At 33.6% G+C, this 17,235-nt stretch overlaps 1 protein-coding gene across 1 annotated transcript; it reads left to right on the top strand.

The window, feature by feature from the left end:
• The first annotated feature begins 11,027 nt into the window (after positions 1 to 11,027).
• Positions 11,028 to 13,942, top strand: LOC100785216 (uncharacterized). The gene has a single exon (XM_003550841.5). The coding sequence runs from the start codon at positions 11,300 to 11,302 to the stop codon at positions 13,571 to 13,573; it is 2,274 nt and encodes a 757-aa protein (XP_003550889.1). The 5' UTR covers positions 11,028 to 11,299; the 3' UTR covers positions 13,574 to 13,942.
• Positions 13,943 to 17,235: the final 3,293 nt, after the last annotated feature.

Raw genomic sequence — 17,235 nt, 5'->3', positions numbered from 1 at the left:
CAGTAGGCATTGTTTAGCAATCCCATCCAAAAATTTCTGTTTCTGTTTGTATTATAGATCACATCACATGCCTTTTATTTTTCTACTTATTATTTTCTGAGCATTGTGTCACCAGAACAGCACAATGAGGTTGAGGTGTGTAGAGCTTCACCTAACTCGGGGCTTTATTAATACACGTTTGAATTTTTATTCAAAATTGACCAATGCGTGCCAGAGGGGTCTGTTTCATCTTTTTACGTATTCAAAAATTGCTTTCATTGGAAGGTGGATCATGGATGCCAATTTTTTCATCCGGTTATTGACTCCTTCAACATTGACTATTTGCACCTTCTGATCCGGCAATAGTTGTGTGGTCTGTACCTTTGTGTAACAGTGTCATATATTACGACCATCTTTGGAACTATGCTTATAAATTTTACTAAAGACTAGAGGGTTCTTTCCTTTTCTCTAGAGATGGTAGTTTTTTTTTTATCGGTGAATTCAAAGATATATATCAAAAAATTTATAATAACTTACACGCCATATTCAAATTAATGAGCTAGACTTTTTTGTTATTGAGATTTTGTAATTTATTTTTTCTTTCCTATTATTGCTACAAAAAGGTGTGATGACGATGATTAATCTACTAAAGAAAACAATACAGTTTAATCTCTTTAATTTAATATTGGTAAATTGCTGTACGTTACACAATTTCAACTTATATTCTGTTAAAAAAAAGAGAAAAAAAAAATCAATTCGTGTACTGCATGTTTGTTTAAGCGTTGCCGATCAACATATGAAGCATAACGATTCATAACAGACTCAAAAACAAGTAGGCAACTATTCATTGCTTTTGTAATGCGCACGAAGCTGGTAATTGGTAAGGATGGAAATCCAAACATGCTAAGTTACAGAGATTTTCCTTTTGACATAATGCTCACATGAGCACTGCAACTTAAATTTAGGCCAATTTCATATATAAGCAAATGTGTGGGGTTGAATTATATAATTGGAATACGACTACAGTATTTATTGGGTAAGTAATTTTTCATGTTATTAAATTTAATACATATCGGAATAAAGGTTTTGAATTTTTTTATGTGTTATTTACACTTTTAAAAACTAGTGAATAAGTTAACTGCTTTTAGTTGTCGCTTAGTATATTTATAAGAATATAAACTAACTTTTTTTTTATATCTATGAATGTGTATTTTTTATTAATTTTAAATTCTAATCTAATTGTTTCATTAGGTCAATCTACTACTGATATGATTGTAATCATTATCAATAGATAATTCTCTTATTTCTAAGCATAATTTATAAATAATCTTCTTATTTCTAAGATAAAGATAATTCATTTATCACAGAAGAATAGATCAAAGAGACTATAAATATTTCATACCATCCATATATAAGATATGTTGTCTCTTTATCTCATATATTTCTACTTTAGTTCTTATTGACTTAAATGTTAGAGTACTTATAAGTAACACCACACCAATAACATTATCAAGAAATCAATTTTCATTGAAGAACAATTGCACACATAACAAATAATTCAATTTGACAAACAAAAGCTTAGTTTCTAAACTTCCAACACACGGTCTAACATAGTTTCTAGAGTTTGAAAACATGATACAGAAAACTAGTGTCTTGAAAATTTGGTGGTTGTTTTACAAATTCTCCTTCAAATAAAAAATCATTTAAAACTTTTTACATCCATTTGAAAAAAAAAAATTATTTTTATATGTAGCAAATGCAAGCAAGATCACAATAACTTTTAGTCTAGCTACAAGTACAAAGTCTTTGGTAAAATTTGTACCTTTTATTCCGGTTATATAGCCTTGAGCTAAAACCTTACTTCTTACAACTTTTCCTTCTTCATCAAGCTTGTTACAAAACACTCATCTAGTTCTAATGACACTTTTGTATTTAGGTTACGGACTAAGGTCCACACATTATTTCTCATGAATTTGTTGAGTTCTTCTTTTATAGCCAAGATCCATCCATCATTTGATAGAATTTCTTTGATGATCTTAGGTTTAATCTCTTAATCTAAAACAAAATAGATATTTTTTCTAAGAAAAATAATATGGTTCTAACTCCTTTCGTTTTTCACTGTTAATAGATTGACAAGTACACCAATTTGTCTCAAATAGTAAAGTACTCGGAAGTCCGAGTGTCGAATCCATATGAACTTTGTATTTAGATTGATGCAAACTCAATTTACAAGCAAAAAATAAGAAATTTAAAATAGAAGATAAAGAAAGATAAATATTTAAATTAAAAGATGATAAAAATAAAAAATAAAAGATAAGACAGATAAGAAATTTTAAAATAGAAGATAAGAAAAATAAAAGATAACGATAATAATAAAATCGATAAATTCAAAATGCAAATATGTTGGGACCTAACATGCCTTATTTGCATAAGATGTATTATTTTAAATTTTTCTTTATCAATGTGGATTTTTTCTACCCACATCTATTAGAATACTTGTCTCTGATGTCTCATGATGACAAACATATCTTACTTATCTATCTCTCAAATGTCTTTGCAAAGACTCAATAGATAAAATGCATGAAGTTTTCATTCTAAATGTTTGCTTTGATGCATGGGCATAATGCAATCACTCTATGTCTAGCAATGATTTTATTAAGATACCCCTTCCTTTGAGTTCTATTAGAAATTATCCTCTTTCGACCGACTAATCCTTAAAACTAATGCATATAAGACCTTCCTTGTATTTTTATTAAGGATTACCCTCTTTCGAGTACCTAATCCCTAAAGATGATGCAAGGATGAATGATACATAAAATTAAAATAAGAAAGAATAATAAGAAAGAAAACACTTGTTTGCATTGATAGATATGAAGCATGCAATACATCTTTTGACTTTTTAGGCCTGTCAAATCCTAACTAAGGGGGTTTAGCCTCTCATTGTCATGAGAGGCTTTACAATTCAGGGGCTAATGTGGATAAAAGAAGAGGGATGGATAGAAGAGGAGAAAGGGATAATGGACAGAGATAGATGGTTTTCCCTATTGGAAATGCTTAGACTTACGATGTATGCATTAGAGAGCTCTGAGTCTTCAGGGTGGTGTGTAGGAATTGGTGTCCCGGTGTGTAGGTTGTCTTTCCTTTCAACTTCATACTCCTTTTATAAGACTAAGGTAGCTTACTTTTCACGCTGACTTCGCATAAGCATGAGTTGGCCGCTAAGCGAGGAGACGCGTTGAGTCTGTCTTGCGCGCTAAACGAGTTGTCCCAATCTTCAACTTTTTCTTCAAGGCTTTTTTTTCATGTTTTTGCATCAATTTTCCTTCAAAGCATTTGAAATCTTCTTCTTTTAACTTCTGCTAATCAAGAACTGCAAAGATATTAATTTCTTTATTATTTCATCAAAAACAACAGTAAAGTAAAGACATTGCAATCATTTTTAACCAAAATTGACTATCAAATTAACTTAAATCTCGCAATTATCAACTCCCCCAAATTAAAACCTTTGCTTGTCCTAAAGCAAAAGACAAGTTCTGAATGTATTGGTACATAAGATATTTGCGAACCATTTCAAACCTTTCAATGACTAACCTTGAGCTTGCATTTGTCTTGATCTTGTGATGAAAGCATGAAGGAATGCACATGGAGATGAAAAAGGTTAGCAAGTAAAAACTTAATGAAGGCAAACTTACCACACTTCATTCCTTACAAGGTTAGTGTTTTTCTCAGTGCACAAGTGTCTCGGCTAAGAGTGTTTTTTTAATCCAACAACTGAAAATAATGTTTCCAACTTTACACTTCATCTCAGTTAATGTAATCATACACACATATTATGGATCACTACAGACTTTTTAGGATTGTAACATGGCTGGGCTAACAAGGAACTCATGGTTTTTCTTTAGATTCAAAGTTAGGTTCCAAGAAAGCACACACCCAAATTTTCCTGATAACCCATGGCTCATATTTCACAGCCTCAACTTCTATGTTTTCTACTCTTAATAGCACACAAAATTTATTTGGCCCTTAGTTACTTTCAACTCTTTATTTGAAATACACTTTTTTTTCTTTTTTTTTGAACTAACAATGGCACTGTAGCAACTGATCACATGCTACAATTTACCTTTGGTTGTGTGTTGTTATTAATGTCCCTGCAACAAAAATCACCCAAGAATCCTCCCCCAAATTAGGGGCAAATTTATCTTAACCCATGCTCTCATACAACCTAAGATAAGGTAGTTATTCATTTCATTTGGCTCGGGTTTCAAAGACAATTTATTCACTTTAGGCTCAACATGGTACAAGGGATGTATTAATTCATGACAAGGAGACTATTTGGCTAAGTGGCTAAAACAATTTAGTACAAACAAGACCTTGATCATTTCCACATTTTGTATATACTCAAATAGTCTAAGAATCAAGCAAAATCAGGAAATTAAGAACAATTGTTCTCTCACAATCAAAGGTTCGCACAACTCACCGAACATTTTATGAAGTACTTGGCTTACCATACCATGATTTCCGTTTAGACATGCTAACATCTTCACTCTTGTGCTTTTGATTCATACTTCATCACTCATAATAACGCCTGCTCACAAAAATCATAATTTTCACAATTATCTCATCAGTACATAGTATATCTCATTCATAAAATCATCCAAAACAAGTCGTAGCCAATTACTGATTTCCTATGTCTCTATCATGCAGTTTTTATTCAATCACCGAAATTAAACTACTGGAATTAAACTGCTGAATTTAACTGCATGAAATCAAAATAAAATAAAGAAAAAAAAATAACACAACTATCCTAAAAAAACACACACAATGCAATTAACTAAAAGAGAGTTAGGGTAAGAAATCCTGGGTTATCTCCCAGTAAGCGCTTTTTTAACGTCATTAGCTTGACAGTTCAAATGCCTTCAAGGTGGCATGAAGGTTACATAGAACACATCTTCCTTGCATTTTCGCCTCTTAGTTAGAGACTCCATGAAACTCATGTATCCCAGAAACACCTTCCATATCATTGCAAGAGAAGTGCTAGTGATCAAGAAAAAAATGACATTTAAAGATTTGTCATGTTCTCCATGCCTTTCTTCCTTGACAATCAGTTGATGAGGAGGGGTATTGACTTGGAAAATACTTTCTTATTGAATTTATACTTGTGAGAACTTCTCTCATTGTTGTTGTGTTTTCTCCTCATTTTTTTCCATCTTTTTCTCTTGAATCATGCTCTTCTACAAGAATTTCCTCATGAACTTCAACCTCTACAAAGTTTTCTTCCCTTGTGACCACAAATTTAACCACTTTCTTTTGCTAGCTTACTAACTTGAATTTCTAGATTTTTAAATACGTGTTGAGTGGATTCATATGTTTCCTTGAGTTGCATCAACAAATTATCAAGATTAGAAATTCTTTCTTCTTCATATTGATTGTAGGGTTGTGACTCTTGCTCCCACTGACAATTTTCCATGGAGTAGTTCTTGCCAACCTGAATTTCCTGGTTTTGCATTGAGTTTTGATTGGCTTTAGAGCTAGCATGGTATTCCATGAATACCATAAACACATTCTCAAGGTTAGAAGTTCTTTCTTCTTCATATTGATTGTAAGGGTGTAACTCTTGTTCCCACCAAGAATTTTTCATGGAGTAGACATGGCAGTTGTTAGTGAAATGCTCCCCTCCACAAAAATCACAATTTATCGGTGGTAGGTGACTGACCCTTGGTCTTGTGCTTTCAAGACACCCCTTTAAAAGATCTTCCAGCTTTAAAGTGTATTCCATGGATCAAGTTCTTCTGAGGTTCCACCCTGCAAGCATAGACTCACAAGAAAAAGTTTTTTTTTAATATGAGTGAATAAAGAAAAATTGAAAAATAGTTTTTTAAAAATAAAAATAAAAATAAAAGTTAAAAGATAAAAGTGATGGCTTTAAAATTGGAGCATGCAAACAACTAAGTACGAAAAACAAAGTCTCTGACAACGGCGCCAAAAACTTGTTAACAAATTGACAAATGCACCAATTTGTCTCAAGAAATAAAATGCTCGAAGTCGAACCCATAGGGACTTTGTTTGTCCTTAGATTGATGCAAACCCAATTTACTAGCAAGAGATAAGAAATTTAAAATAGAAGATAAAGAAAGATAAAAGATAAGATAAAGATTTAAATTAAAAGATGATAAAGATAAAAAAAATAGAAGATAAAACAGGTAATAAATTTTAAAATAGAAGATAAGAAAAATAAAAGATAACGATGATAATAAAAAAGATAAATTCAAAATGCAAATATGTTGGGACCTAGCACGCCTTATTTGCCTAAGATGTATTATTTTAGATTTTTCTCTATCAATTAGGTGAATTTTTTCTATCCACATCTATTAGAATACTTATCCCTGATGTCTCACGATGACAAACATATCTTACCTATCTATCTCCCCAAATGTCTTTGCAAAGACTCAATAGATAAAATACATGAAGTTCTAATTATAGATGTTTGCTTTGATGCATGGACATAATGCAATCACTCTATGTTTAACAATGATTTTATTAAGATACCCCTTCCTTTGAGTTCTATTAGAAATTATCCTCTCTCGAGCAATTAATCCCTAAAACTAATGCATATAAGACCTTCATTGTATTTCTACTAAGGATTACTCTATTTCGAGTGCCTAACCCTTAAAGATGATGCAAGAATGAATGATACATGAAATTAAAATAAGAAAGGATAATAGGAAAGGAATTAAAATAAGAAAGGATAATAGGAAAGAAAACACCTGTTTGCATTGATAAATATGAAACATACAATACATCTTTTGACTTTTTAGGTCTGTCAGGCCCTAACTAAGGGGGTTTAGCCTCTCATTATTATGAGAGACTTTATAATTTAGGGCCTGATGTGGATAGAAGAAAAAGGATGAATAGAGGAGGAGAATGGGATAATGGACGTAGATAGATGGTTTCCCCTATTAGAGATGCTTAGGCTTAAGATGTATTCATTAGAGAGCTCTGAGTCTCTGGGTGGTGTGTAGGAATTAGTGTTTCGGTGTGTAGGTTGTATCTTTCCCTTCTGCTTCCTACTCCTTTTATAGGACTAAGGTAGCTTACTTTTCACACTGACTTCGCGTTAAGCGCGCCTTTGGGCTTCTTCGTGGGCCTTCTTTACGATAAGCGTGAGCTGGCCGCTAAGCGAGGAGACGCGTTGGGCCTGTCTTGCATACTAAGCGAGCTGTCCCAATCTTCAACTTTTTCTTTAAGGCTTTTTCTTCACATTTTTGCATCATTTTTTCTTCAAAGCACTTGAAATCTTCTTCTTTTAACTTCTACTAATCAAGAACTGCAAAGATATTAATTTCTTTATTATTTCATTAAAAACAACAGTAAAATAAAGAAATTATAATCATTATTAATCAAAATTAACTATCAAATTAACTCAAATCTCGTAGTTATCATTCACCAATGATGAGATGTCTTGGGTGATGCACACAGAAAAATTTCAATCATGATAGGTATGCCCTTCTAATTGACTACTTAGTTTGGATCTTTTGTTGAATTGGATTATCTTAGACTTTTTTATTGCTTTTAACAATGTTAGACTAACCAATTCTTAAATTTGCAAAATAAGAGTCTCTTGTTAGTTATTAGTTCACCATTCAATCTAATATGGATAAATTCTTTAACATAGAATTAAATGAGACTCTATATGACTTTCAAGTATTTAAGTATCAAAATAAGATTCCTTTGTGAATCATGAATCAAACTTTTTAAGTTAATCATTTATATTTAAAATAAAATACTCACATCTAAGTTAAATCTTCCACCTCCACACAATTCATAAGATGCTGTTAAAGTATGATTTTATTAATATCTTGTTTTGAGCATGATATGTCATATTATTGTATATAAAATTATATCAATATGTTTAAATAGGTAATTTATAGTGATAGCTAGTTTTAATAAATAACAAGTTAATAATTATCTTTTTAATTATATATATATATATATATAAAGGAACATTTTAGGGGGGAATAGTTAAGAACAAATTCTATATAAAAAAAAAAATCTGGTAACAATTTTTTTTATAAAATATTCAATTCATCGGCGTGTGTTGTATCATTACTGTCCAAAGAGGTTCTAACACGTTTTTATTAATTGTCTCTTTGTAATGCTTTTTTCACAAATTATTCAGTGCATCCGATCCGCAAATATTTTATATCATTATTCAAATATTGCTCTGACATTATACCAAATCAAGTATTGCATTGAGAAATCATTCAACTTAATATATAAAATAAAAATCAAAACGTAAAAGTTACTCAATTGTATGATGTACGATACAGTGTAGTACTTGTTTCATGTTTCACAACAAATTCATTAAATTACTTGAGATTAACAAAGTTTTTAGTCTATACTTTTTATTTAAATTTAGTTTTTAGTTCTTGAAACAAAATTAACTGATTAATTTTTTTGTTAAAAATTTAATCATTAAATAAAAGTTTAATCAGTTAAGTTTATTAAACTTTTTAAAAATTTGGTGAAATTATGAATGACTTTAGGATTAAAACTATAAGTTAAGCATCAAATCAATTTTTTTTTTGAACCAGCTTCATCACACAATTAATCTGCATCAAGTTTAAGAAGCCGACATACAAGGAAGTGCATCAAGTAAGTGATTAAGTAAGATATAAGGTTGATTGAGTGGTTAGGAAGGAAAGAAAAAGGAAAAAATTGTGAAATTAATCTCTTTTGCTAACAAAAAAATTAATAAACCAATAATTAATATTTGTTGATAAAAAATAAGTGATTTTATTTACTCATTGAAGGTAATATAATCATCATGAAGAGTTAATAAATAAACAGATGTATTTGGAATTCCAAATCCTCTAGGATGTGGACAATTTAAATGTGTTGAAGAGTTACAAAATATATGATCATAACAATTAAATCTATGTGCTTCTAGGTTTCGTTGACCCTATCTATAAGGGAAACATACCTACACAAGAAACAACTAACAAATCTCTATTATCAAATTCTTTCACAGTTGACATGCTTTGATCCGCATCACATCATGTAGAAGGACATTACGCAATCCAATTTGGTAATAAACTCATAGAAGAAGCATGTGAAGATCCATAACTTAGGGTGGATTGAGTTTTAAATATGATGGATGCATGCACTTACTCAATGGGAATGATTATGTACATTAGTTGGAAGAGGATCAACATTGACAATAATGATAAACAATAAGGGAACATATGAAGCTTTGGGGTTAGCTTTTTAGAGTTTTACATTGCACATCATTAGATGAGAGCAAAAAATGTTCTCCTTTGCCAAAAATCCAATTTGACAAAGAACTAATTTGGTGAGTTTGGTCTAACTCTAAATTTTAATTCTAAACTTATACATGATCCCATTAATCTTACATGACATGACTAAAAATTTATTTTGTAGGTCACATCAACGACAAATTAACTTAAGTTGATGGTAATGACTAAAAATATAAAAGTTAAATTAAAATCTTTTGAAACACGAGTTTAATAAAAATGCATGATTAATATACACATTTTTATATTATTAATCAATCATAAACTATTACTTTATTATTACATCTCTTACTTATTTTATATCAATTTTTTTTTTCTTTCCATTACTCAAAAAATAAAGTTCAATTTATTCCTGAGAGTGGAAGTGGAAAAAAGACTTTTGACAAATATTTTTTTAATGACATTTTTTACAATTGTTAATCAATATCTAAAATATTATTTAAGAAATTAAAAATAATATTTTTATTAACACGTGTTATCAATGCATTTTTATTGTAATTTTTAACGTGTTCCTGGCATGATTTTCAATTAATAAAAAAATAATTTACTATTATTTTAAGACATTAAAAAATTATTAATGAGACTCAATACTTTTATTATTCATAGAAATTGAAAAATAGCAATCAAATTTAAATATATTTTTTTTTACTAAAACTTCAATATAAAAAGAATGAAAGGAGCTATGATTAAGAAACTCATTAAAAGTCATAATAAAATATATTACTCATGTTTTTAATTAAAATATTTCACATTTAATTCTTTAACCCACATTTGAGCATGATTAACACTTTCCTAAAAACACCAATTAATTAATTCCCACCTAAATGAATTCGGCCCACAAAACAAAAAAATGACTAAAAACAAGATAGACGGGATAATTTTATGGTTAAAAATAGTACACTTAGTTACTAATTGGAATTGATTCGAATTTTTATTAAAAAATCATATAAATCAAACTTAAAAAATATATGTGGTTTAGTTTTTATTTAAAATAAAATTTAAACTAAATTAAATTAGTATTTTGTGATTTCATTCAATTTGATTTTTGTAATTTTTACTAAAATATTATTTCATTAAAATTTATACGTTTTTTTTTCATATTTTAAATAAAATTATATTAAAATTTTATTGATAGAGATTTATGAAACTTGTTAATATACTAAATCTTCTATAGTAAAAGTATGTAAATTATTGATAGCAATTTATGAAACTTGTTAATATACATTTTATGTATTACATAAAATGCATAATATTATATTAATATAACTGTTAGGTTTGGATCAAGTCACAAATCGAAGAAAACCAATCCAATTTAATAAAAAAATTTATCCAAATACATCTGAAAAAAAATCAATTTGATTCAATTTTTGATTTTTTTGAATATTTTAAATTTTTATTTGTGATCGTTCTAATTTGAATACTCTTAAAAATCAGCATTAAAAAAAATAATAAATAGGAAAAAAGAAAGCGACAAGGACAGTAGAAGACCCACACGATGACCCGAAAAACAAAAGAGAAAATAAACAAACAAACTAAAGGAGAAAACGTGTAAAGAAAAGTCTCCAACGGCGCGTGTGTCTCACTCCCCAATCATGAGCTACGTGGGAGTCTCGTTCCCGGAAAGCTGTTTCCCACGCGCACACTCCCGCGCGTGAAAAAGCGTCGCCCTTTTTCTCTGTCATTGATCTGAGAGTGGAGTAGTAGCCGTACGTGTATCTGCTCCACTCTCATTCGCTTTGCTATTTCGGTCTCATTCACTCACTCACTTCTCTTCACTCACTCACTTCACTCACTTAAAAAACCTCTCTTTTTTTTTTCTTTCATCATTATAACAACAAACCCACCCTCTTCTATGGACTATCGCCGGAAATTCGAATTCCGGCCACGCTTCGGCTAAATGCTCTTTCCCCCGGATCCCGACGACGACGACGATGACGTAAAATCGTGATCGTGAATCGTGATCGCCCCTTTTTTATTACACTCTCATTTGTTCTTCACTGTCACTCGCAATGGCGGCGACGAACGCCGGCGTGGCGGCGGCGGACTCGGCCGCTTCCTCGGACGAGGCGGCGGCGAAGACGGCGCAGAAGCGCTACGAGGGGCTTCTGATGGTTCGAAACAAAGCGATAAAGGGTAAAGGCGCATGGTACTGGACGCACCTCGAGCCTCTGCTGGTTCACAACACCGAAACGGGACTCCCCAAAGCGGTGAAACTCCGTTGCACCCTCTGCGACGCCGTTTTCTCCGCTTCCAACCCTTCCCGCACCGCCTCCGAACACCTCAAGCGCGGCACGTGCCCCAATTTCAACTCCGCCGCCAAACCCATTTCCTCTGTTTCCCCTGTTCTTGTTTCTTCTTCCACTTCTCCTCCTTCTGCTTCTCCCTTTAACAACCGCAAAAGAACCACCACTTCGCCCTCAGCTTCGGGTTCAGGCTCGGGTTCTCTCTACCACGCACCCTCTCGGTTTGGAATAGGTTTGATTCCTCATCAGCAGCAGCAGCATTTGAAGCTATCTGGTGGGAAAGAGGATTTGGGAGCTTTAGCTATGTTGGAGGACAGTGTGAAGAAGCTCAAGAGTCCCAAAACTTCTCCTGGGCCCACTTTGAGTAAGGCCCAAATCGACAGCGCGATTAAGTTTCTCGGCGATTGGGTCTACGAGTCGTGCGGCGCCGTCTCTTTCTCGAGCTTGGAGCATCCAAAGTTTCGAGCTTTTCTCGCGCAGGTCGGTTTGCCGCCGGTGTTTCCGAGGGAGTTCACCGGTACGAGGTTGGATGCGAGGTTCGAGGAGGCTAAGGTTGAGTCCGAGGCAAGGATTAGGGATGCGATGTTCTTTCAGATTGCGTCTGATGGATGGAAGTGGAAGAGGGAGAGGGAGAGTTATTATGATTATGATGATAGCAATTCGGGGTTGGTGAATTTGAGTGTGAATCTACCGAATGGGACCAGTTTGTACAGAAGGGCGTTGTTTGTTACTGCTTCTGCGCCTTCAAAGTATGCGGAGGAGGTTATGTGGGAGACAATCACTGGCATTTGTGGGAATCTCGTGCAACAGTGTGTTGGGATAGTTGCAGACAGGTTCAAGGCCAAGGCCTTGAAAAATCTCGAGAATCAGAATCATTGGATGGTTAATCTAACTTGTCAGTATCAGGGTTTCAACACTTTGATCAAGGACTTCGCCAAGGAGCTTCCTTTGTTCAGGACCGTCGTTCAGAATTGTCTCAAGCTAGCCAATTTGTTCAATTACACCTCTCAGGTCAGGAACAGTTTCCACAAGTACCAGCTGCAGGAGTATGGCCACACCTGGCTGCTCCGGGTGCCTGCTCACGAGTTCGAATTCGGACTGCCCGTGTGTGCTATGATGGAGGACACTTTGAGCTCTGTCCGCGCCTTGCAGCTGGTGCTCATGGATGAGCCTTTCAAGATGGTCGCCATTGAGGACCAGGGCGCGAGGGAGGTCGGGGACATGATTCGCGATGTGGGGTTTTGGAATGACTTGGAGGCTGTCCATGGTTTGGTTAAATTGGTTAAAGACATGGCTCAGGAGATTGAGGCAGAGAGGCCTCTGGTTGGGCAATGCCTTCCCCTTTGGGATGAGTTGAGGGCAAAAGTTAAGGATTGGTGTTCAAAATTCCACATTGCAGAAGGGGTTGTGGAGAAGCTTGTTGAGAGGAGGTTCAAGAAGAATTACCACCCTGCTTGGGCTGCTGCTTACATTCTTGATCCGCTTTACTTGGTGAGGGATACTAGTGGGAAGTACCTTCCGCCATTTAAGTACTTGACACCGGAACAGGAGAAGGACGTCGATAGGCTCATAACTAGACTCGTTGCAAGAGATGAAGCGCATATCGCTCTGATGGAGCTCATGAAGTGGAGGACGGAAGGGCTCGATCCGGTTTACGCCCAAGCTGTTCAGATGAAGGAGAGGGATCCGGTCACTGGGAAGATGAGGATTGTCAATCCACAGAGCAGTAGGCTTGTGTGGGAAACTTATTTGACTGAATTCAAGTCCTTGGGGAAAGTTGCAGTGAGGCTCATATTCCTTCATGCAACCTCATGTGGCTTCAAATGCAATTGGTCTTTGTGGAGATGGGTTTGTGCACAAGGTCACCACTCTAGGAATGCACTCAACAAGGTGCAGAAATTGATATTTATTGCAGCTCATTCCAAACTCGAGAGAAGGGATTTTTCCAGTGATCAAGATAAGGATGCAGAGCTGTTTACCTTGGCAAATGGTGAGGATGATGTGTTAAACGACGTTCTTGTTGATACATCCTCAGTGTAACATTTTTTTTCTTCTTTTTTGCCCTCTTTTTTTTTTTAAATAATTTTTGGGTTAATTAATCAGTTAGGAATTTTAATTTTTTAGGATTTATTGAATTCTTTCCACTACCCTCTTCTTTTTCATGTCTTCTTCTTCCATCCTTCTTTTTTTTTACCACTCCCTTTGCATTTTGAACACTCACTGGAAGGACTTTGAGCAATTCTTCATCTTTCATCCTGGCTTGATCATTAAGTTGTTAAATATGGGAAAGCGGGAAAGATTGTAACGCCAGAACTGGAAGGATGTTGTAGAAATTTTATTCCTCTTGTAGTTTTGAGATAAATAATATTTGTATAGGGGAAGTTTTTATCGATTCTCCTTTAATTTTAAGACCGTTTCCCCACTCAAACTTTGTCACCATAAATATTTGTAAATTCAGAAGCAAGCATGCATGCATTTTGAAGGGGACTTAATTGTGAAGAGTATTCTTCTGGTTTGCATCTTTCAGCTAAAAGCTGCAATTGATGCCTATGAATGCATATTTAGTTGTAGTTTGTGTAGCCTTTGGCATTAGAAATTAGAAATTGACTTAATGGGATGTGTAGTTTATTTATTTTTCAAACTTATGTTTATATAGAATCTTCAAAGGTACACACCATTGCATTTGTAAAATCTGGAAAGGTGCTTCGCTTTCAATCACTCCTAGTCCTAGATTGAAGGCTGTCCATTCCAAAGGCAATCAGCTTTCTGTCCCTAAGTCAAAGTTGAGTATGAATCATCCTAATCTCGCCTTGAACTCACATAAGCCATGTGCTGTAACTTTATGGCCCCTTAATCAGCCACCATGTTGATTCCTTAATCATCTTGGTGTCCAGATTTTTTTGTCAGCAAAATATCAAAGAAGCTAGGTACTTTGATCCTTCTTCGTTTGTTATCTAAAGCTGTTGTCCGGTCACAAATTAACTTCACTTTCCGCTGGCAAAAGAGTCTCCTCATCAACCTCAGTTTACAGAGAATCACACACAAGGATATTAAACATCTTTATGGTTTTAGCTCAAAAAAATTTCAAAACCGTGCTGTTTCCCCTTGTGATCTTTTTTTTTTAGTGCAAATCATATTTCCATTCAATAAAGGGGCATTTAAAGTTGAATTCTTTGGTAGCAAAACATGGAGAAGGATTTTGTTATACCACTGAAGCATGTCATGGATGTAATGTATATGCATGTTTGAAAATTCGGTGTAAAATAACTTTTACGGCAAAAGTCATTCAAAATTCTTGTTTTTATTTTATTTTTATCTGTTGGATCTGTATTGAAATGTGTGTCAAAACAATTTCAGTTACAAATAAAACATGCACTGTAACCTTGGGGCACGATAGCTATACCCACAAAAAAAACGTTGAACTTGTCAAGAGTATGTCTGTTTAGATGTTGAAAACACTGGAGAGCGAGGCATGAAAATGTTGGTTGGTGGTAGAACTTATTGGACCATTTATCAAGAGGAGTTATCCAAAAGTATCCGATAATGGAATTGACTTGAAATCTTTTTGGCACTAAGGAGTCCTTACCAGTCAAGCGTCAAACACATGATTCTCAAACTCGAGAGAAAAAAAAAAAGGGTTTTGGTTCCTAAGTGGCAGGTCTACCCAAATCTATCCAATCTTTGCTCCTCTGGTCTCAATTATGAACCCACCATGAAACAATCCAAAATAGTATTATTACGTGTTCATGAAGCAGCAATTAATGCATGCTTTTTTCAAAAGTTTTACACCATTGATTCTAGACTCATCCACGTAGATTTTACGCACTCATAACTTAAAATTAACGGTGAAAGATCTTGAAAACATTTGCCAATTGCTGTTCCAACAGTAATATTTTATAGTATAATCTTGAAATTCCTCTCACAAACAAAGTCGAAGTCTTTTTTCCAAGCATTGTTTGTTAAACAATAGATATCAACGTTTTCTTGAGTCAAATCATTAATCTTTGTGGTTTGGCTAAGTTTTTTTTTAAACATTCCAAAGGTAGTGACTAGTGAGGTTCATGCAGAGCCATTGGAAGATGCACCCCATGACCATGATTTTGTGAGAAAGGTTCTGAGAAGACCTGCAAGGGAAGATTGTCGGCATGAAGTAGCACAGAAGATGCTGAGGAGCATTCTTCAACAACTAAGTTTTAGCAAAGTTCCTTCTTTTTTGGTTTTCTCTTCTCTTTCTCTTTCAAACGCTTATCATCCCCCACTTTACATGTGGTTGTGGGGTTGAAGGAAAATTTATTAAATTTGATTTGTCTGCTAAAGTCCCATTCCTTAAAGTCTTGAACTGTTTTCTAGAATTGTTGGTTGAAGGAAGGAGAGCAAAGGTGCTCTTAACAGTTTATTTGAAAGTAGAATGGGAAGGATTTAAACCAACATGGTTGATAGATAAATTTAAACACGTGATCAAGAGTTTAATTTCAGGTTCATATGCATGAAAAAATATTTATTGGGAGAAATCAATTCCTAAATGAATCTCTATACTTTGAAGAATTAATCATTAACTCTTGGACGAAAAATATCTCATTCACCCCAAAAGGGGAGGATTTATGTTGTTGTTATCATAGAATAGATAGGTCCAAGACACAGTTATATATCTTAGCAGTTACTAATCTGTATCAAGGGGTGGAATCCAGCACGATCAAGTGAAATACGTAGATTATTTTCTCTCCCACTCACATTACAATTTACAAAGCACAAACAAAACTTTGATTCTATAATAAACTTAATGATTTGACATAATTTATTTCTCTTTTCTTCTTCCCTCCCTTTAAGGTTTGAAACGAGGCTAGACTAGATTCAATATTGCAACCAAAGTAGTTAAACAAGCTTTGTGCTCTTTTTTTACTTTATTTATGAAAAATGAGTGTTTTTTTAAATAATTTAAAATAACTGCTAACAAATTTTTTCAATGAGATCAAACTCAAAACTCAATTTAATGTATTGAGATTCCCAGTTTATATGATAATTGTCTTGCAATTAGACCATACTAACTGGGTTCGGTCCCAATACAGAAACATTAGAAGAAAAAAAAAATTCAATTCAATGTTTGGCGTAGAGGGGCTAAATATAAAAAATTCATCTTCACAGAATACTGAAAGAGTTCCATCTACATATTTGAATTTAATATAATCAAGTTAAAATCGAATGCAGAGAAGTGAGTCTAGCTAGCTAACAAGTGTTTTGATTAACTAATTTTCAATAGCAGCCAAGAACATTTTCCATCTGAATTCCAAACCATTTATTTTCTCACAAATTAAGGGAATTAATACAAATTTTCAGGGTTTTCTTTTCATATGCGCTGCATTTTTTTTATCATTTAATTTTCTCAGTAGGTTCTTATAAGTGCCCTAAAACAAGAATTAAAACATTGATTTTTGTAATAATTTCATGATGTGCTTTGTATCTCTTCCTTTTCGGTAAAACAACAAAGGCTAATTGATAGTGTACTTATTATGCTCATATGTGGCAATTATGCTGCCATTGATAATGGCTGAGATGGGCCCTCTTTTCTTTTTGAGAGGGTGGATTTAAGTTATCGATCATTTTCCCTCATGAGCAAAGCAGTTACTCATTATGGAAAAGCTGCCACTATTCTATTTCACTCCTATTCTTACAGAATAATTCTTAATAAATAGTATCATATATAC

Source organism: Glycine max, chromosome 17 (genome assembly GCF_000004515.6).
Source record: "Glycine max cultivar Williams 82 chromosome 17, Glycine_max_v4.0, whole genome shotgun sequence".
NCBI classification, from domain to species: domain Eukaryota; kingdom Viridiplantae; phylum Streptophyta; class Magnoliopsida; order Fabales; family Fabaceae; genus Glycine; species Glycine max.
The sequence above is the reverse complement of the archived record's forward strand: the minus strand, read 5'-3'. Positions and strand labels throughout refer to the sequence as shown.